At 39.8% G+C, this 22,750-nt stretch overlaps 1 protein-coding gene across 1 annotated transcript in view; it reads right to left on the minus strand.

Moving 5' to 3' along the window:
- Positions 1-3,119: 3,119 nt before the first annotated feature.
- The window catches only part of LOC134799156 (steroid hormone receptor ERR1), a 59,807-nt gene continuing 40,176 nt past the window's right edge, over positions 3,120-22,750 (minus strand). The window contains exons 2-9 of the mRNA XM_063771564.1: positions 20,129-20,278; positions 15,198-15,434; positions 13,904-14,116; positions 12,848-13,033; positions 7,188-7,349; positions 5,582-5,754; positions 4,801-4,894; positions 3,120-4,110 (exon numbers count right to left, since the gene is read on the minus strand). Coding sequence (XP_063627634.1) covers positions 4,042-4,110; positions 4,801-4,894; positions 5,582-5,754; positions 7,188-7,349; positions 12,848-13,033; positions 13,904-14,116; positions 15,198-15,434; positions 20,129-20,278 — 1,284 coding nt within the window. The 3' untranslated portion in view covers positions 3,120-4,041. The remainder of the gene's footprint in view (positions 4,111-4,800; positions 4,895-5,581; positions 5,755-7,187; positions 7,350-12,847; positions 13,034-13,903; positions 14,117-15,197; positions 15,435-20,128; positions 20,279-22,750) is intronic.

The raw sequence follows: 22,750 nt of genomic DNA on the forward strand, positions 1-22,750 counted from the left end.
TCTATATGTACATAAATATATATAGTACTGCCAGTGATACGGCATACGTATGAATACTGATCATATATTAATATATTTATTGTGCATACATTTGTTATTGTTATTTTATATCCATCAATCTATAAAATATTGTAATTTTTGATAAAAATATATATTCCTGGTTTACAAAGTGTTTTATAAAATATGTTTTGAACAGTATTTCTTTGTTGCGTTATATGGTAATTTATTTTACAACAGTATTTGATGACACAACCGGTCATTATGAACATTATGATATTTATGATTATATAATTTCAACAAAATATACATCGTGTGGGTACGGTCAAATAATTTAACTTTCGTATCATTTCGTACATTGACAATCAATATGAAAGTCGGTAGGGTCCTCATGAGTAGCTAGATCAGTGCCCCAAACGCGTTAGTTCCGCGTAGCATTATTCCCGATCGCATTTTTCCCCACTCGCGTTAGTTCCGCGTAGCATTATTTCCGGTCGCATTTTTCCCCACTAGAGTTTGTTTTTCAAAAAACATTTAGTTCACAACTTAGCTAGACGGAGCTCCGCTTCACGGGTCTCCTATTTCTGGGCGGTTTGCCCTTCGGGCATCTGAAGCTACCTAACGAACCTAACAGCTTCGCGGGGCTACGTCTAAAAATGCGACCGGGAATAATGCTACGCGGAACTAACGCTAGTGGGGAAAAATGCGACCGGGAATAATGCTACGCGGAACTAACGCTAGTGGGGAAAAATGCGACCGGGAATAATGCTACGCGGAACTAACGCTAGTGGGGAAAAATGCGAACTGGAATAATGCTACGCGGAACTAACGCTAGTGGGGAAATATGCGATCGGGAATAATGCTACGCGGAAGTAACGCTAGTGGGGAAAAATGCGATCGGGAATAATGCTACGCGGAACTAACGCTTTTGGGGCACTGAATAGTCCTCATTCTATTGTCGCTGTGACAAGGTACGAAATACTGATATTAAATCCCTTGGCCGTACATAAACTTAAGTCATTGCCAATATTAAAGTTTTGTTCAGAATCACGTAGAATAAACTGCGGGCTTGTATTATGTAATGTTATATAACATGATTCAATAAATAAATAAATACATCAGTGTGAGCGAGATGGACTGCGATCGAGTTGACGCAGTCGCTAACGTAAACATCAAGTGTCAACTCAAGGTACGGCTACTGGTGTCCGTTTATTTCACGTTATTCTGAATATTACTCTTGCTCATTTTAGTATATCTTCGATGTAATAAGATGTGTCAATGTGTTGTATACGACGAAATATTAAAATGGTTGGCTTTCGACGTTGACAATACCATAATATAAGTATGTTTATACTTAATCCGGTGCCATTTGAATGATACAATACAAATGCCTATTTACAGATGTATTGCATAATCCATCCATCCATCGTATTTTCTCGGAAACGTTCGTATTTGTCATACTACTTCACTCAGCCTCAGTACTTTTTGTACCGAGACTGACTAAAATAACAAGATACGTTCGTACGTTCCCGTGAAAATACGATGGAAAATAATTATGCACTACATCTGTAGATAATTGTGAGTCGACTCATATAAATCCAAAATTCCGTATAATTTGCATCCATACCACAAATATACAGGGTGACATATCTTGTGTGCCAAATTTACACCAAGTATCGACCACTCAAACGTTACCCGATATACTACATCTTAACAGTATTTAATACAATCTCATTCAACAATTTGTACAAAGACGTATTCAATACAAGCAAATAACGGTAAATTTATACAAACAAGAAACAACCATAAATGCCGAATACGACTTACGGGAATTATTTAATGAAATTTCGTAGAGAACATATTTTGTAAACGTGTCAAATGTCAATAAAAATTGGAACTAAAGCGCAGTCAACCAGCCACACCCTGTATACGTTTGACAGTTGGCATGTTTCAATAACTTGACAGATGTCTATCTATTTTTTTTTTTGAAGATCTGAATTACAAGTGTTTTTTAAGATAATTTGTGAGTGACAGATGGTTTTACGCTTACAATCGTGTGATGCTTGTAATATTGACTTTATAGTTAGAGGTAGACCAAGAAAAGTCTGTAACGATTTTGATAGCACACGCAGTGCAAGTGTTATTACGTCAAAATTCTATGAAATTATGACGTATAAATAACACTTGCACTGCGTGTGTTATCAAAATCGGTGCAGACTTTTCTTGGTCTAACTCTATTACAACAAGAGAACATGAGAACATTAATGTATAACAACTGACTGTCAATCAGTAATGTCTGTCAACTAATTGTAGTACCAATATTTTGCAGTTAAAATGCACAGAAGGACTGCAGTAGCACATTTAATTTAAATATATTTTTTTTGTATTTTTTTACGTTTTAAAAACTCAACTGTCAAACTCCCAGTGACACGACAAAAAAAACAATTGGACAAAATTGACAAACACCTCGAAATACTGCTTCTTAGTCAATCCAGTGGCGGTAGCACGGTCGCATTTTTATCGCTTGTCACCATGCCTGTCACGTTCTAACTAGTATGTAAGTGCGAAAGTGACAGGCGATAAAAATTGAGCCATGCTGCGCTCGCTGATATACATAGGGTGACAGACCCACTATACTTCTAACTCCAATAAATTTTACCAATAACTTCAAATATGGCCATCTCTATGTATAACACACCACCCTGTATTAAAGTACTCAACCATACTAAATCTCGATCCTTACCGTAATTCTAATATATATATGTAATATACAAAAATAGTAACAAGTTTTGTACTAGAACGTCCGTTTGTACATTGCGGCGCGGGGCGGACAATTGACAGTTTGACAGATTTACAGACACTCCCAAGATTGCCATTTCACAGCCATCATAACATAACAGACCCTCAATCTGTCAACTCATAATCAATATTTACATACTATGAATCTGACCGTTGGAACGTCTACATTTTGTTTTTAAAAAAAGAATTTTTTCTAACAAATATTGATATTATTGCTACGCCATAGCGTTTAGCGACATCTACCGTATCTTAACGCCACTAATGTCTCACATTGTTGTCCAATAAAAAAATCGTTAGTTTCTTTAGTAAAAGATCTTCCTGTAAGCAACAATTATGTAATATAGAATTATCCAACAGTCAGAATATCTAAAATTAACACAATGACTGAAAGCAGAGTTAAATTAAATGCATACTAAACGACAGAATGATATGTAGAAATTTTTAATGAAATCTAAACCCGCATCCCGCGCCAAAGACTTAAATAATAACTTGAGGTCATACAAGCTCCAACCACTGAGTCACTAGTATCCAGTCACCAGTATTTAGTCACTAAGTACTTAGTACCAGGTACTAGTACTGACACTGTTATAAGTCCCACTTGACGGTGCATCTTCATTAGTGTTCTTACACTTGCTATTTCCACATTTCACGAAATTATGAAACCCGCAGATCTTTCTATTCATATATTTTTATTACTCATCAATAACCATCAAATATTTTCAAAATATCTAGATATCATATGGCACCGCCCAAACTTAGTTCTACGTTACATTTCAGGTTAGACCTGTACTCAATCACTTTTCTGTCTTCTTGCATTAATAATAGTTCTTATAACCATTCCCCGTATTCTTCAAGTATATTATCCGTTCATTCCACAGCATTATCCAGTTCTTTACACAACTAAACACTCCAGGTCTCCAGGTGTTCCATTTCCAGGTTAGACCTGTACTCAAATCACTTTTCTGTCTTCTTGCATTAATAATAGTTCTTATAACCATTCCCCATATTCTTCAAGTATATTATCCATTCATTCCACAGCATTATCCAGTTCTTTACACAACTAAACACTCCAGGTCTTCAAGTGTTCCAGGTTAGACCTGGACTCTAAAATAATCACTCGGCACTGTATCAACTTCCAGATTATATCTGGATTGCACCGTCCGCTATCAGTCCAGGACTTCCAGATTACATCTGGGTTTTGCACCGTCCTCAGTTTGCTTCCAGGTGTAAGGTTTGAGCTGCAGCTTACCGCAGACACGCTTCCAGCATTTCCACGAAGAGCTTGTTCATGGGAGCCCTCCGGTCGCGGTATACCTATAAAAAGTTTTGATATTAGACTGCCATTGAATTACAGAAAACCTAAAATTTACTTTTTTGTCCTCGTAAGTTCCCGAGTACTTGTATAAATTCAATTAGTTTTAAACTCTTAGAAATAAAAGAAAGTTTTAAATTCATAAACACAAGACATTAGAGCAGTATATTGTTAATCTAATTTCTTTGAACATATCGTAACATTTTGATAATTACTAGTACCAGGCGTGGCTCACTCCGCGATTTCATCGCTTTGCAACAGGTACAGGTACAACAAGTACATCCGTCCCACACCAATTTGGTGTGGTGGCTAGCCATAAGCCGCGCGTGGCGCTGTCGCCACCTAGCGGCCATATCTGTCCTGATCGTAACAGAAGCGTTTTGTTAGAGAGTGAGTCTTCTGTACCTAGTACTATTATTTATTCTGTGCTAGTATAGTACAACATTATAATAATAAGTACCAATCATCTGTTTGGCTATTTAATGGGCCTGTGCCTTCATCTAATATGGCCATTTTGGAACTCGACAAATAATGGAATTTGTATGCAACATTGCAGTGCCAAAATCGAGACTGCAATGTTTTTAACTTTTTAATTTTTGACCGACCATAAACTCCACACTTCGCGACCTATTTTTTAAACGGCAAAGTCGACTTTGCCGTCAACTTGTGAGAAGAAGTAGATTGTAATTTACCTGGGCCCAAAAACGGCGTACGGCGACGTCGGCGTGCCGCAGCGCGGGCAGCACGAGCAGCAGCTGTTGCAGCGCCGCGCCGGCGTTGTATGGCCTGCAAATATACATTACTATTAGTATTTTTAATGTTCAGAAGAAAATACATGTAATTGTGGGTAAAAAAAGTGTGTGAACAGAACCTAACCTCGGAAACTTGTACACACTGCCCAGTATCAACACTTTTGGCGGACTATTGGCAGACCTTACGTGATTGCGATACAGCGTCACATTTGCTAATGTGATTCTCATGACGTGTCTTTTATTATTTGTTTTATATATTATGTTACACTTTGTGCTGCACAAGATCATGACCCGACGGAAGACCAGCGTCTGCCCAGCCAGGCTATACATGCTGAGTCGAGACCATTTCGTGGCTTACATGTTAAGTTATATTAACGTGTTGTTTTCTTCTTTTATTTTGCTTCGAATAAAGCTCTCTATTTTATAGAAATATTTCTGTTTTCACAATCTGATGATGAACGACAGCGTCAGCAATAGTATTTTACAAACATTCGCGGTACGGTGACTGATGTCATCTTCATACAATTTATAACCATATAACGCCTCACAAAACTCTGTTCTGTTCACCACCTGCTGTTTGAAAAATACTATAGAGAGTAATCCGAAGTTCATGAAACGCGCGCTCGCTCGCGCCGATGCCGACCGCCATACATTGGCCAAATGTATCGTGGTCGGCGTCAGCGTCGAGTGTGCGTTTCGTGGTCGGGACGTAAAGCCTTACCTGAGCGCCGAAACCGCGTCGTTGAGCGCGGCCAGTATGGCGTCTCTAAAGCGACGTAGTGCTGCGTGTTCTTCTATGCGGGCTTCGCTGTTCGCTAATACGAGCGCCTTCAGTAACCAGCATTCTTCGCGGAGCGCCGCTGCGCGTTCCAGCCGTCGCACTACACCGGCCACCTGATGAAAAACAAATACATTATAATCTATTTTTATATATTGAATTTAATTATTAATTTAGGTAAATATTGATTTCGCTCCCCCACGGATACGATTTCACATAAAATCTTTCATAAAAAAACTTATTTTATTTACCACCACCGTTTGGAGGAGACGCAACCTTATTTTATTACAAGCACCGCCGGTGGACTGTGACCGATAAGCTAGCATGAGGGACAACATCTCTGCCCATGTGCTTTGGAGGATACGCAACCTTAATACAGGTATTTAAGGTTCATAGTTACCTGTGCGAACAGCTCTCCTGCCCCGATGTCTCTCGCCTGTTGCTCGTCTAGTTGCAAGTCGGTGGCGAAACGCAGTCGCAGCACACCGCCGCCGGTAGACTGTGACCGATACGCTAGCATTAGGGATAACATCTCTGCCCATGTGCTTTGGAGGAGACGCAACCTTATTACAAGTATATAAGGTCCACAGTTACCTGTGCGAACAGCTCTCCTGCCCCGATGTCTCTTGCCTGTTGCTCGTCTAGTTGCAAGTCGGTGGCGAAACGCAGTCGCAGCACACCGCCGCCGGTGGACTGCGACCGATACGCTAGCATTAGGGACAACATCTCTTCCCACGTGCTTTGAAGACGCAACCTTATTACAAGTATATAAGGTCCACAGTTACCTGTGCGAACAGCTCTCCTGCCCCGATGTCTCTCGCCTGTTGCTCGTCTAGTTGCAAGTCGGTGGCGAAACGCAGTCGCAGCACACCGCCGCCGGTGGACTGCGACCGATACGCTAGCATTAGGGACAACATCTCTTCCCACGTGCTTTGAAGACGCAACCTTATTACAAGTATATAAGGTCCACAGTTACCTGTGCGAACAGCTCTCCTGCCCCGATGTCTCTCGCCTGTTGCTCGTCTAGTTGCAAGTCGGTGGCGAAACGCAGTCGCAGCACACCGCCGCCGGTGGACTGTGACCGATACGCTAACATTAGGGACAACATCTCTGTCCACGTGCTTTGAAGACGCAACCTTATTACAAGTATATAAGGTCCACAGTTACCTGTGCGAACAGCTCTCCTGCCCCGATGTCTCTCGCCTGTTGCTCGTCTAGTTGCAAGTCGGTGGCGAAACGCAGTCGCAGCACACCGCCGCCGGTGGACTGCGACCGATACGCTAGCATTAGGGACAACATCTCTTCCCACGTGCTTTGAAGACGCAACCTTATTACAAGTATATAAGGTCCACAGTTACCTGTGCGAACAGCTCTCCTGCCCCGATGTCTCTCGCCTGTTGCTCGTCTAGTTGCAAGTCGGTGGCGAAACGCAGTCGCAGCACACCGCCGCCGGTGGACTGTGACCGATACGCTAACATTAGGGACAACATCTCTGTCCACGTGCTTTGAAGACGCAACCTTATTACAAGTATATAAGGTCCACAGTTACCTGTGCGAACAGCTCTCCTGCCCCGATGTCTCTCGCCTGTTGCTCGTCTAGTTGCAAGTCGGTGGCGAAACGCAGTCGCAGCACACCGCCGCCGGTGGACTGTGACCGATACGCTAACATTAGGGACAACATCTCTGCCCATGTGCTTTGGAGGAGACGCATCTGTAAATAAATATTTGAATTTTAGTCACAGCGCCATCTATCGGTAACTTGAGAAAACTAGTGAAAATTTTGAGAATAAGGTATAGGGGCCTCGCGCGTTGAAGGGTCTGCCATCTAGTGCAGCGGTCGGCAACCTTTTAGCAGCCAAAGGCCACATAGCAGTTAACGAAGTGGACGCGGGCCGCACTTTGTTATTATTTATGACTTTATCAGACATTGTCATTTGTCAATATTACATACAAAATAACCAGGGAGGCTCGCGGGCCGCCAGTGAGAGGTTCGCGGGCCGCTGGTTGCCGACCGCTGATCTAGTGGATAAATTAGAAAACTTATACATATTAGACTACAGTCCTCAAACTTAAAAGTCACTAAAGTCTTTCAGACTATAATTATTTGTGGCTCAAATAAATAGATAATCAAAGAAGAAGAAGAAGAAGAAGAGGTTTTCTCGCGAATTATCGACGTTAAGCTATATTAATTAGTTTAATTACTCTTATTTGTTTTGGTTTTTCGAATGCACCGCATACTAATTTTCTGCTTTATTCGACGGTCGACTGGTAGAGAATGCCTCATGGCATTGAGTTCGCATTTTCTACATTAAGTTTTTCTTTTGTGCAATAACTAACCAACTAACTAACTATTTTGGCTCAGCGATCCAAAGAGAATCTTGGCCTCCGAAACGAGAGCAATAATAGTAGATTGTACAACAAGGGCATAAAGTGACCCATTTTTACCCGAGGCAATTTTTTGGTCTGAGCGAAGCGAAGACCAAAATAGTAGACGAGGGTAAAAATGGACATTTATGCCCTTGTTGTAGACTCTGCTTTTCACTTCGATTGCGAGGAAATTATATTTTTCACGGCAATTTACACCACGAAATTGTCGTAAAGCGAAAGAACATAATACATAACCAATTCCCGCCAACGAACTTTTTATTTTTTTTTTAATTTTCAACTTGTGATCAGAGTTTCAGACGCTTGGGTTTCTGCCAAGTCAAACATTTCGGAGCATTTTTGAACGATAATCGACTCCTATTTTATGTGATTTACTAAATTTAATGACAGAAAATACGGATTTCTAATAAATTGTAGCAAAAATAAAATAATATAACAAGTTTTGTCATCTACACAATTTTATTGCTCAGTAAAATTGTGCAATATGTTTTAACTGTTTGGCTGTTGAGACCGATTACCTTAGTCTTAGAAGAAAATTTTACTTTTATGCTCTAGAGCATAAAATGCGATTTTATGTCGTCTACGCACGACATAAAGGTGCACTTTTTGAGCATGAGAAGTGAAAAAATTTTTTGTGCAATAAAATTTCAAAAAATCATGCTCTGAATAGTTTGAATGCGCTCGCTATTTGCAGAATCCTCAAAAGACTCAGTAGACAATATTATTTTGGAACACACACACACAAAATATAAGTACCTAAAGTCGCCATCATATACATCGGTGCGGCCAAAGTGCTCAAAAATATCTGAACACGCCTCTGTTGTCAGGGCGTTAGAGTGCGAGTTCAGGTATTTTTGAGCACTTTGGCCGCACCGATGTATGTGATGGAGACTACACGCTTGCTAAAAAAATCTTACAAAAGTAGAGGTAATATAAAAAAAATGAAAAGGAAAATATTTATTTCAGACACCGTATCCATATTTTTGTCTATAAGACTATTAGTAGGTAACAAAGAAAAATAAAACTATAAAAATAAACGTTAATGTTAGTGTGTGTGTGTGTGTGTGTGTGTGTGTGTGTGTGTGTGTGTGTGTGTGTGTGTGTGTGTGTATAAAAGCCATCGCAAGTATTTTTCTAAAGCGTTCTCAATGTCAACTAGGCACTCCTCGCCAGCGTGATTTCCAAATAAATTTGAATGTCTAATGCGACGCGACGGCGAGTGCAACGACCGAAGAACACGCGGAAAATATGCATATTCATTTTTAATTTTTTTTTATCAGCAACAATTAAGTCTTGGACCTTAAGTCTTTGAAACAAGATTTATATTTGTCAAACTAAAATTGTTAAAACTAAATGTGGATGGTACTTAGAAATATTGACGTATTTGTTGTACAGAATGCACTTTGACTCTCGCTTTCGTCATTATGTGTGTAAGGTTAGTGATATATGATATTTCAGACGTCATTTAGTGGAATAATATCTGGGAGACACATATAAAAACCTAAAAATGCGCTTTTACCCAGAGATAATACCTAGCAAGATCGATTTTTCGCCCCCAAAAACCCCCATATAGCAAATTTCATCCAAATCGTTAGAGCCGTTTCCGAGATCCCCGAAATATATAAATAAATAAATATACAAGAATTGCTCGTTTACAGATATAAGATTACTAATAAATTAGACTAAGAGAGACTTTAGAACACCTAAGTTGGCTCTCGGCTTGGTGGTACCTAGCGCTCGAAGTTATCAAAAAACTTTGCGAAAAGTGATGTAGCATGAAATACCGGTTGAATAACATTTAAATAATGCTTCAATAACGTTATATTATACTGTTGGTAGAGAAGATAACGTAACACCAAAGAGAATTTAGTATAGAGGCGTATTGTCAAAGTAAATTTTGTAGTCACAGTAAATTTACTGCCATCTTTCGACACAGGATTAAAACTTTTAGAACGCCACCCTTATTCTTTCACTGTTATGTGTTAAATTGGTTATATCAAAAGGTGCCATCTACACGAGTATAGGCCAAAGGTATGGCGCCATCGCTCGAAAAGATGCCTCTATACTAAATTCTCATTGGTAACACGAATATACCGGTATTTTAAGATTTGGAATCAATATGAGCAAAGCTCTAAGTAGGTACAGTCAGCAGTAAAAGTTGCTAAGCGGGCGAGGTGTTAAAAATTACCTTGACACGCTCTTATTCTCTTAACAATAAAGTCGCGTCAAGATCATTTTGAACACCTCGCCCGCTTAGCAACTTCTCCTGCTGACTGTACGTTACGCAAACATTTAGGTATAGAAGTCCAAAAGTTATTTTAACCTAGTTTTCCGCCGGCAAGTTCAGGTCGCTGAACCTTTGACCTTTATTGGCGTAGTTTTGAATGAAAACCTTTTTACGTATTAACAGCAACCTTAACTTTTTTAGGGTTCCGTACCCAAAGGGTAAAACGGGACCCTATTACTAAGACTTCGCTGTCCGTCCGTCCGTCCGTCCGTCCATCCGTCCGTCCGTCCGTCCGTCCATCCGTCCGTCCGTCCGTCCGTCTGTCTGTCACCAGGCTGTATCTCACGAACCGTGATAGCTAGACAGTTGAAATTTTCACAGATGATGTATTTCTGTTGCCGCTATAACAACAAATACTAAAAACAGAACAAAATAAAGATTTAAATGGGGCTCCCATGCAACAAACGTGATTTTTGACCAAAGTTAAGCAACGTCGGGAGTGGTCAGTACTTGGATGGGTGACCGTGTTTTTTTTGCTTTTTTTTTGTTTTTTTTTTTTTATATGGTACGGAACCCTTCGTGCGCGAGTCCGACTCGCACTTGCCCGATTTTTTAAATACCATTCCGGTGACAAGTAAACTCCTCTTAAAACGCACAATGCGCGACCATTTGGGTTCTAGCGTGTGAGGATGAACACCCTGCCGACGGCGAGCGGTGCGCTGATAGAAAGCGGCCGTTGGCATCATGTTAAACAATTGTTCAGAGCATAGCCCATTGTACAAACAGCAACACTGTTAACTGTCCATCGGTGGGCCTTATGCCTTTTGTAATAAGGTTTACCGATGGACAATTAACAGTGTGGGCGATGGTACAATAATATGTTACACAACGAAGGCCGAGGCCTTCGAAGCGTAACATATTATTGCAGGTGACTGTACAAGCGGTAGAACACACACAAGGAGGCAAAGTTTCTCCTTAGACTTAAAGGCCCAATATCGCTTACTAAAAAAACCGCCATATTGAAATTGTCAAATAATGATGAATTTACTATAGTGACTTTTGTTTACAAAGTTCCATTGACTGACACTTTAACCATAAAGGGTTACGTTAGGAATTGTCAGTTCATTGGTGAAGATGGTAGTTTTTACGTCGTGTCTTTTCATGAGTAAAAAATGATTCGTATAGAATTTGCTAACTTGCTTAGCACTTAGGATGTAAGCGATAGAGTTGATTTTGCATTGAACTTTAATTTTGGACGGTTGTCGCGTATTTATCGATTTTCCTCAGTCGATAATTGATATTGTCCTTTTCTTAAATTGACGAAGGGGAATGAACCCGGATCTTTTTGCATTTTGTTAATCAGATTAAAAAAAATTATAAGTAAATAAAATAACATTTGTGACGTTATCTATGAAAAGAGACCTTATTGTCGATGGCGGTTACGCCATTATTAACGATGCTCCAATATAAACACAATGCCGCGCGACGCTGTGCGGCGTAAGTGCCATCGACAGCTAACGGTTATGAATCTCGAACATGGAGCTGATCTGATGATGCAGTCAGAAAGTAGCCGAAGGTACTCTTCGATGGAAAAACATAAACACACTGAGTTTAGGCTCATTAGACGGATCTCGAGAAGAACTTGACAGACTTTGAAAGGAGCGAATATACAATTGGCAATAAAAGTGTGTATCAATATTATTGACGTTCACTTGTTAGGGTTCCGTACCCAAAGGGTAAAACGGGACCCTATTACTAAGACTTCGCTGTCCGTCCGTCCGTCCGTCCGTCCGTCCGTCCGTCCGTCCGTCCGTCCGTCCGTCCGTCCGTCCGTCTGTCACCAGGCTGTATCTCACGAACCGTGATAGCTAGACAGTTGAAATTTTCACAGATGATGTATTTCTGTTGCCGCTATAACAACAAATACTAAAAACAGAATAAAATAAAGATTTAAATGGGGCTCCCATACAACAAACGTGATTTTTGACCAAAGTTAAGCAACGTCGGGAGTGGTCAGTACTTGGATGGGTGACCGTTTTTTTTTTGCATTATGGTACGGAACCCTTCGTGCGCGAGTCCGACTCGCACTTGCCCGGTTTTTTTTACTACCGAACAACCTCTCAGACATATTTACATTGAAATCGCGGTGCGGTTTTTATGCGTTTCAGTACCGCATTGCATCTGCCAAATTTAAATATAGTGCAGAAACGCGTAAAAGTGAAGATAAAATATGTGTAAAATTAGACGCTAACATTTTCACGAGCTATTGGCGGATACCGGCAATTTCACGTTGGCAATCATTCTCTTTTTCAAGAAATGTAAAAAAAAATCTTTTGTAAAAGTCTTTTCAAGTTTTTATCAATTAGCTTCCCTAAAAGCTCTACAATGGATTTTATTATCCAACGGATAAGATCGATTACTCTTTTGTGCTAAAAACAAAATTTTAATAACAATGATATCCGCGATCCCGGGCACGCGCGTCCGTCCGCTCAGTACTCAGCGAGCTGCATTCGGAGAAATCTGAACTCACAGCAAGAATTGTACATGTCCAAGCTAAAATGCACCTTATATCCAAGGGATAAAGTCTATCAACTAACCTGATCATTAAGCTGCAAGTCCGTGAAGCCGGGTATCTGTTTAGCCCAGCTGATGACTCCCACCAGCTCCCTGTCATAGAGGTCAGCTAGTAGAGCTAGGGTCCTGGCTGAGGGTTCAGTGACCCCGGCCGGCGGGGCGCCGCAAGTGAACGGCTCTGGTTCGTACGAGGACAGGACTTCCAGGATCTGTTGGCATAAGTTATTGGTCAAAAATGTAGTTTTTGATATAAGCTTCTATCGCTGACTGTACTTTTTCAACAGGCAACTAATACTCGATAACTGGGTAAATCAACTATTTCTTGTTGTTATTCTGTGCTGTCAGCCAGGCGACAATACCAGCACAGTTTGTTAGAAGAATTCTTGTACCACGTTATATTACAGTGCTTGGAGGATAGCCCATTGTGGAAAGGGCTTATAACTATCACAAAAATATATGTTTGTTTAATTTAAATGCCAAAAAACCAGGATTTAAAGAGTAACCCAGGTGAATGTGTAACTATTACCCAACTATGCTGAAACACACCCAACTAGTCAGTAGAAAAGGCGAGAAATTATCTATGGGAAGTCAAATCTTGGCGCCCACATTTTTAAAATTTGCGTCCTTTTTCTACTGACAAAGTCGCTATGCCAGAGTTTACAATATATTGGAAATTTTGAGCACATTTGCAATATGTTTCCTCTACTTAAAATTAATGATTTCACACCGTGCACGAAACAAAACACCAGCTAATTATTATAAAAACATAGATAGCAGTCATTCTTAAACACAATTTCTATTTAATAAATCTAATTGAAATATAAAAATAATTATCAAAATCGAACTACTCTGTAAAAAGTTATGCGTGGTCATACATAAAAAAATATACGCGTCGACTTGAGAACCTCCTCCGTTTTTTTCGTCGGTTAAAAAATAGGTGACTTGACCGTGACGTCACTATACTAGTTTGCATATAAATTCCATATTACCAAATCGTTTTGACAGTTCTAAAAAAGAAGCTGATTTGACTAGTAGAAAAGTATCCTATTAGGTTTGCGGTCCGATGGACGGAAGGGTACCTTGATGTCGTCGAGGTGCGGCCGCTGCTGCGGCGGCGGGTCGGCGGCGCGGCGGTACTTCTGGCGGCCGCCGCGCACGCGGTCCAGGCGCACGCCCTCGCGCAGCATGCCCGTGCGCAGGCACTTGCGGAAGCGGCACGCCTGGCACGCCTTGCGGCGCCGCTTGTTGATCTCGCACTCGTTCGACGCCGGGCACGTGTATTCTATGTTGCCCTGTTCAAATACAATTGTCAATTTATCTTGAACGGACTGAGATATCGTAAAACAAAAGCTAGAAAACGAAGTTCAAGAATAAACTTGGTTACCTTGACTCTGACCAGGCTAATTTTGCACAAACTTGGCAGTAAGAATGCAATGTATGCATACTGCAATGCAACTCTATACAGCTGCGTCCAGTATTTGGCATGAAAACTTAGCGTGGTCCGACTCTACTTACTAGAACTATTTGAATAAAAAATCTCAACAATTTTTGTATGCGAATTGTCCGAATTGATAAGCAGATGTTTAGAAATCCCTAATCGAACCTAAGCTAATTTATTTATTTATTTATTTATTGAGGAGATAACACAGAAAAACATACATGGGATGAACATAAAACTTAAAATAACATAAATGGCCTTAAATACAGATGCTTCCATAAACGTATCTCACAGAGAACATATGAATATTATACCACTTATCTAATACTAATACTTAACTAACATGCGGTTCACAATATTTCAAGTGTTGAGAGACACTGTACCTATATAATAATATACTATGTATGTACTTAGACTTTATGATTACATGTCACATATGCGTCTGTCTTTAAATCACGCTGCGAGCTTCAAAACTGGCTGCTGTAGTGGATCTCAATGCATTAGCAGTGAAAGACCAGATGCCACAAAACTGGGCATACCTGGATTGTCTTTAAAAACGTCTTGCATCACAGGTGGCCACTCCGTAGTGGAACCCAGACGCGACATCTCCGCACACGAGACACAGCCTCCTGGTGCGTCGTCATCTCTAACGCTCAGTGCAACTACAATGTTGTAGGAGCAGTTTAAACGTTAGAGACTTGTAGAAGCAAAACTTTAGGGGCAGACCGTCATACCTGGATTGTCCTCTTAAAGAACGCCTTGCAAGCTTCGCAGCTGGCCACTCCGTAGTGGAACCCAGACGCGACATCTCCGCACACGAGACAGCCTCCTGGGTGCGTCGTCATCTCTAGCGCTCAGTGCAACCACAATGTTGTAGGAGCAGTTTAAACGTTAGAGACTTGTAGAAGCAAAACTTTAGCGGCAGACCGTCATACCTGGATTGTCCTCTTAAAGAACGCCTTGCAAGCTTCGCAGCTGGCCACTCCGTAGTGGAACCCAGACGCGACATCTCCGCACACGAGACACAGCCTCCTGGGTGCGTCGTCATCTCTAGCGCTCGGTGCAGCGGCGGTGGTGGAAGAGCAGTGCTGCTGCTCGGGGCTGGTGTTGCCGACGATGCCTTCGCCGGGCGATACGCAGTACTTCACCTCTTCTTTGGGCTCCAGCTCCATCTGGAAGATGATGAGGTGTTTAATTGGTTAAAAATAAGGTTGAAGTGGCTGTAGTAGAACGTGGAGAGAGCAATTTTGAAAAAAATTAACCAAGCTTAGTAATTGTGAAGAAACCGTCTATCAGGAGACAGAACGGACGCTTGAATCAACTTAGGGCCGATTGCACCAACCACAGTTGACGGACTGTCACTCAGCAGTGAACTATGAAACTTTCCATACGATAAAATTTTGTGAACTCTTTAACGGTGACAGACGACTTGGTGCAACCGACCCTTACTTAGGCAAAGCCACTCAGGATAGAGCTGTTCGTTGAGAGAGTACTGTCTGCATGCACTTTCGTCGCTTCTAAATCTTGCGTTTGTACACATACCCCACTTACAGAAGGTCGGTAAAGAAGAAAGAGCGAAGCTCTTCCTTCTGTACAAATACGAAGAGTTCTTTCCCTATTTTTTTTATTTTTTTTTTATTTATTAAGAAACAAACAGTCTTATAAAACAGATAAGTATATAGAGTAACATTCTTCTAGTAATAGACTTATAGTTTCCTATATGTAAACAGATATTATAATAAAAACTTATTACTACGTATAAATGACATGCATATGTACTAGTATGTGTGACGAGATATGCGAGGAAATCTTAATTTAGGTGGTCATACAGGTGTTTTTTATTTTAAAGAAGAAAAAACTAATTTTTTATACAATCTTAGTGAGCTGCTAAATATGTCTACGTTTTGGCACTTTACATTGTACAACCTACATGTGCGTTTAATGTATGAGTGCTGCGCATGTTTAGTTCTGCTGCTTTTGATACTAAATAACATTTTATTTCGACAACTACGTTCTGTTCTGCGGGGTACGCGTAAATCTATCTTTTCTAAAAGTTCAGGGGCATCTACTAAATTATTGAATATTTTGAATAAGAAAATTAAATCAGTACAGGAGCGTCTTATGGAAAGAGATTGAAGATTGTAACTGGCTAAGGAGGAGGCGTAACTTTCGTAATTTCTACCTGTTCGGAATTCAAGAGCCTTTATGAATATTTTTTGTAATCTTTCTATTCTGTTTCTGTGTACATCATGACAGGGGTTCCATACTACAGAAGCAAATTCTAAGCGACTTCTAACATAGCTATTATAAAGTAACTTATACGTCAGGGGTCTTCGAAAGGGTTTTGCGACGCGAAGAATAAAGCCTAACTGTTTATACGCTTTATTTAGGATATTATCAATATGAAGATTAAAGGTTAATTTTGTGTCCATTATTACCCCCAGATCACGTATGCTATCCCGCCGAGTTAAAGTACCTCCACATAAAGTATAATTGTGTAATATGGGCTGTTTTTTTCGTGTAAATGTGATTACGGAACATTTGTCATTATTTAAAAAGAGGTTATTTTGAGCACAGTAATCCTCAAATCTTTTCAGATCGTCTTGCAAATCAGAACAGTCAGTGTGCGTTTTAATAACTCTGTAAATTTTGGTATCATCTGCATAAAGCAAGGCTCTCGAGTTGGACAAACACTCTGTAATATCATTTATGTACAGAATAAATAACAATGGGCCCAAATGTGATCCCTGTGGGACGCCTGACGTGGTCTGTTTGAAGACAGATGAAAAACCTCCCAGTACTACCGCTTGTGATCTGTTTTCTACGTATGATTTAACCCACCGGAAAACGTCACCATGCATACCAAGGTTCCATAGTTTTAATAAGAGCGTATTATAAGAAATTTTATCAAACGCCTTTGCGATTACTATTACGGTCTTCCCAATCAAAAATGTTATATGCTACATTGACCTTAGCATTAAACCAAACTTTAGGTATCTACCGAACCGGGAGTTTAAAATACACATACAACACAAATGGACCATACGCAAAATGAAGTACAAAAAATGTCCTTCCAATATGCCAAAGTCAAGGGCATTGACCGATTTTTTGCTGTGACATATAATAAAGTAGCAGGCTTGAATGTAAACTGGCTAAAAATTGCTTTTTTTCCATGTTTTCGTGCTTCGATGTCTTTAAGAATAGAGGCAGACTTCGCTAAATAGGTGCATGTACTGGTACTGCCCTCATTGTCGGCTTTTCTACGTAAAATTTTATGGAGTATAATTAGTTCCAACGGCTGCCGCTAGCATTAATGTTTGACATTCCATAAGACTACGTGTGTTTCTGACAATCAGCGCCACTTGTCTCTCCGCCGACTTCGCAGCCTGCCAATAGCATATACCCAAACCAAACACTATAACTTAAAAATAATTAAAATGGCGTCGTTAAAAATGTGCCTAATTACGATTGCCTTTACAAAACTTCGTGGAAATGGAAACGATTTGTCCGTCACGCAGCATGTACTCGTATTACAAATTGGGGATCCTTTTTTCCGCCACGCACCGTGTAATACAAATTGGGGTTCCTTTTTTCCGCCACGCACCGTGTAATACAAATTGGGGTTCCTTTTTTCTTGCGACGAACAATGCTGATGCTCTGATCAGTTTTTGTTGTCCGGCATAATTGCGTGCACATTTGTCTTGTTTTTGGCTTGTTCAAAATATACTTTGCCAATTTAGATCGTGTGTGTGCTGTGTATTTTTGTGGTAAAAAGGACTAAACTTAGAATTTTTTATTGTTATAGATCTGACGTAAATATTTAGACTTTCATTACTGTATTCTCTGCATTTTTTTTAAAGTTCGATCTCTTAGAATTGAGTTATATTCTGATTTCTCTATACTATAACAATACTATAGCTACAAGTTACCTAAGGGACTTGTAGCTATAGTAACTTGCTAAAATTTGACTAAGTAAAATGATGCCAAATGATAATTTGACCAAATAAATTAAATGCGACTTGTTAATTTGCCAAAGATTTTATTTTATTTTATTTATTATTTATTAGAGATAAATAGGCTTGAGTCGGTCCTGAACTAAGAACTATTAAGAATGAAATCCCATCAAGGACCGAAAGGAACTAAATCTTTTTGCACGCTCTTAATCGGTCTTTAGGTCCTTTAGTTCAGTAGGATTCGAGAGCGCTTGACTGAGTGAAACATAAAATGGACGGAACGAAACGGTTGTCAATGTCGCTGGCACGAGTGTGAACGAGATGAAAGAACGACGTGACACTCCTAAGTCCGTAAAATATGAAGGAAAATCAAATATATTTCGACATATTTGATATTTTATTAATTATGTTAAGGTGTTTTAATGTTTAATACCGACACATCGTATCGTACAAGTTGAATTGGATTCAGTTACCAAAGATTGGAAAGAAACCAATGAAAAATCGACTCCTATTCATTCCCGGCTCTCAACGACCGAACTGAACTAAAGGAACTAAAAGACCGAACTAGTTCGTTTGACCGATTGACCGAGAGCGGAGCGCTCTCTGTAGTGACCGAGCAGGCACAAGCCTAGAGATAAATCACAATTACATAATATTTTGATCCAAAAGCATCGTTAAACCAGAATGGTTTGTCTCGATACTCCATTCCGCAGTACTTAAATACTTAAATATACAATAGACACTTAAAACACATCTAATTCATTCATTCTCTGATTCATTGATTCTGATTCATTTAGGAAATGAAACTACTACGATAAGTTTGTTCGGAAGTGAATTTTGGCGAAAAGTATTTGACCCAAAGGGAAATGCACCCCCTATCACTAACAAATAACATATGATATGTGCTAAGGCATGCATAAGATATAAATATTCTGTCAAAAACTACAAAGCTTATACACACTATAAAGACCGATGCAACTCGACTTATTTACGTCTGCTCCGTACAATACTCGTACAAACCCGTATTTATACGTACAGTTAGTCACACATACTACACGTAGTAAACAATCGGGCATGAATGAAGATAAAGGGTCGGAATTTGCATGTCCTCGACTGCACAATGCGCCTTTACGTAATATGTTGTGCAACGAGTGCGCAATGGAGGTCATTTTATACGTTCCGCGTGGATACAGTGAATGAATCAGCATTGATACGCATTTTGAAGGTTTCAGATATCTATATATACAATTATTTATTACTGAATTTATACCGAGTACCGACACAACGTTAGCGGGATATAGGAACTACCTCGCATGGCACAGCGACATCTAACGGACGCTTGAATCAACTTACTTAGACGAAGCCATTTAGGGCACTGTGTAAATGCTCACTCAAGTTACACAGTTCACAGCGCCAAATTAATGACTAGATTCTAGGTCGATCCACAGTTAGCGCAATGAAGGAATCTCCCCGCTCACTAAAGCGACATCTAACGGACAATCTTACCTCTTGCTGCATCAGCGTAGGTGACGGAAGCGGCGGGCATAGGTATGGTATGGTATTGGTGTTGGTAGATACCAACTCTAGTAGCTCATTGGACGAGTACAGTAATTCTCTACTTATTTTACTCACAGTACCAATCACTTACAAATTCTACGTCAAAACACCGATAGCGCGATGTAGCAATCGCCCCGCTTGCTACAGCGACATCTTGCGGACAGTCTCTGCATCAGCATAGGTCACGAAAGCGGCTGGGATGCCAGCTCTAGTTGCTCGTTGGACGAGTACTATAATAATTCTCTATTGTTTAACGCCCATCACCATTTACTTATAGATTCTACGTCAACCCACCGTCAGCGCGATGAAAGGAATCGTCCCGCTTGCTACAGCGACATCTAGCGAGCAAATCTTACCTCTTGCTGCATCAGCATGGGGCGCGGGAGTGGCGGGGAAGCGTGAGCAAGTTGTTCCGTCGGGGAATACTGTGGTGGTGGTTCGGCTTCTTGTTTGACACGGCGGAGCAGCTGATCGCCCGTGCCGCTGACGGCCGACATCATCGACACCTGGAACAACACATAGTCACAGAATAAATAATAGTACTAGGTTCAGAAGGTTCACTCTCTAACAAAACGCGTCTATTACGACAGATATGACCGCAAGGTGGCGCAAGCGCGAGCAGGCGTCCGTTCCGTAGCGGTGCGCGGCAACTACTACTGCTAGACACCAAAACTGGTGTGGCCGCATGTACCTACTAGCGACGCGACGAAATCGCGGAGTCAGCCACGACTGACATAGTACAACATTTATAGACGATTTTAGTGGACTTTTAGTTATTGTAAGCCTACATATTGGGAATAGGTCACTGTGGAAGTTGCACACGTTATGTGGGCTAGATATGATATGAATAGCAAAATAATATGGAATGTGTATTTCTTTATAACTTTTTGTGCTACTCATATCATAATAATATTTTATACAAGCGTGACATAATAGAGAGCTTTTCAGCCGAGTACCGTATTTAGGCCACTCGAAGCTTGCTGAGTGGCCTAAGTAAGGTACGAGATTGAATATACAATACTTTTGCTAGGAGTCAACTAAAATTATACTTTTTCTACTATACAACGTATAGTAACGTGGTATATGTTGAAATTCCGTGATTGTTCGTTAGCAAAAAGCTGGTTTAAAAAAAACGTCTTTAAGTAAAGTGCTAAAACGATTACATTTAACAAGAATACAGTTTTAAAGTAAATAAAACCATAAGTCAATCCATTAGGTATGACCTAGTTGTAAAATATAAAGTTAGATTAAGCATAAAAGACCATTCTCTGATCAAACAATGAGTCTGTTCACTTTAAAAAGTTATATGGGTTAGTCGGTCGAAACTTATGTTATAGCCATGGTATAATAATATACTCCGCCTGGTACTCCATTCCGAGATTCGCGTATGACCTAACTGACACGCGCCTACGTCATCATGCTGTTTACAGGTTCTCAAACTTTGAAATGTGGGAGAATTTTAACCAACGGTGAAAATTATTTTAACGGCATTAATTTTAAGTTATTTATGTAGAAACATAGTAAAATAAAACAAATCTAATGTATTAAATTAAACTTTATTTATCTATACAAGACAAACGTTTAAAAAACTAATTCACAGTTACACATTAATTACCAAGCTTACGACGTGAAAAGTTTGGAAAACACTGCGACTGCTGACACTGAGCGAGAAGGAAATAACAATTAACACGCGTTCGACAAGGATGACGGTCAGGGCATGAAGTTATCTAGATCCGAATTGTCAAATGTCCACAGAGCTATCCTGTGTTGCCAGTAGTATAAACAGAATTACCCGAAAGTCTGAAATTTCTTTCGTGAATCGGAAGATATTGCTAACGAGTAATTAAAAATGACGTGTTATTGTAAAATTTAAGCTAAAATACATATAAATGAAAATTATAAAATTATAAAGAAATATTTTAACTTATTAACCATAGGTATAATGTACCCATGTAACATGTTATGTTGAAATAAAGTGGCAATGTTATTGTGACGTAATCGCGTGTCACTCTGGGAATGGAAGACCATGTTTTATTAGACCATGGTTATAGCTAGTGTTTTGTAAGGAGTTAAGGACTCGAGTCTTTTACAGTCTTCACATTTATGACTCGATTTAGTTATGGCGTTATTCATAAGCGTCCGTCAAAACTAACAAACCGTTTATATTCGTTTGTCCCTATCCGTTATTTTGACATTTCTGTTTGTTAGAAAAAGACAAAATTTAAGGTTTGTAAGGTTCCTAAGTTTTATGACTAAGGGGGTTAGACTCTTATGTTTCAGGTAAAGACTTGTTTCAAGATTCTTACTTAGACTCTAACTCTATCGCTCAAGTCAAAGCTTGAGTTCATTCCAATTTTAGCAACTCGATTATCCTTAAATATTTTTTTTATTAATTAATTAAAGGAGTCAATTATTGCATCGCGCACCAATAACACTATAAAAATCTTTCAAACGTTGAGTCTTTGAACTTAATTCTTTGGACTCAAGTCTTCTAACCAACACTAGTTTCAGCGCCTGACCTACCTCAACAGTTTAGGCGTTCAAGGTCTACCAAAATAGCTAGCTGTGACGTCAACCGATGACGTCAATTTTCAAATGGCGAGGCAGTGGGCGACTTCCTAACTTCCTATTATGCCTGAATAATCGTAGGCTAATTTCGCGAAATATTGTTACACAGGAGCGACATAAAAATAGAATACGTTATTATTTACATGTTAGGTTACATTTTACACGCAGTGACGAACGAGATGTACGGCCAAGTGATGACCTAATACGATCAAATTTAAGAGGATAGTGGACAAACGTAGTTCCCATTTTCCTCCCTGACATTATCCCTGATATTGACATTATGGAAATAGTTATTTGTACAACAAGAGATCAAAGTTTGATATTTCTTCGAGTGCTTATTTTGAGTCCCGTGCAAGCGAAAGATTCTATAATAGATTCACGAGCGTAGCGAGTGAATCTAATTTAGAATC

This window comes from Cydia splendana, chromosome 18 (genome assembly GCF_910591565.1).
Source record: "Cydia splendana chromosome 18, ilCydSple1.2, whole genome shotgun sequence".
NCBI classification, from domain to species: domain Eukaryota; kingdom Metazoa; phylum Arthropoda; class Insecta; order Lepidoptera; family Tortricidae; genus Cydia; species Cydia splendana.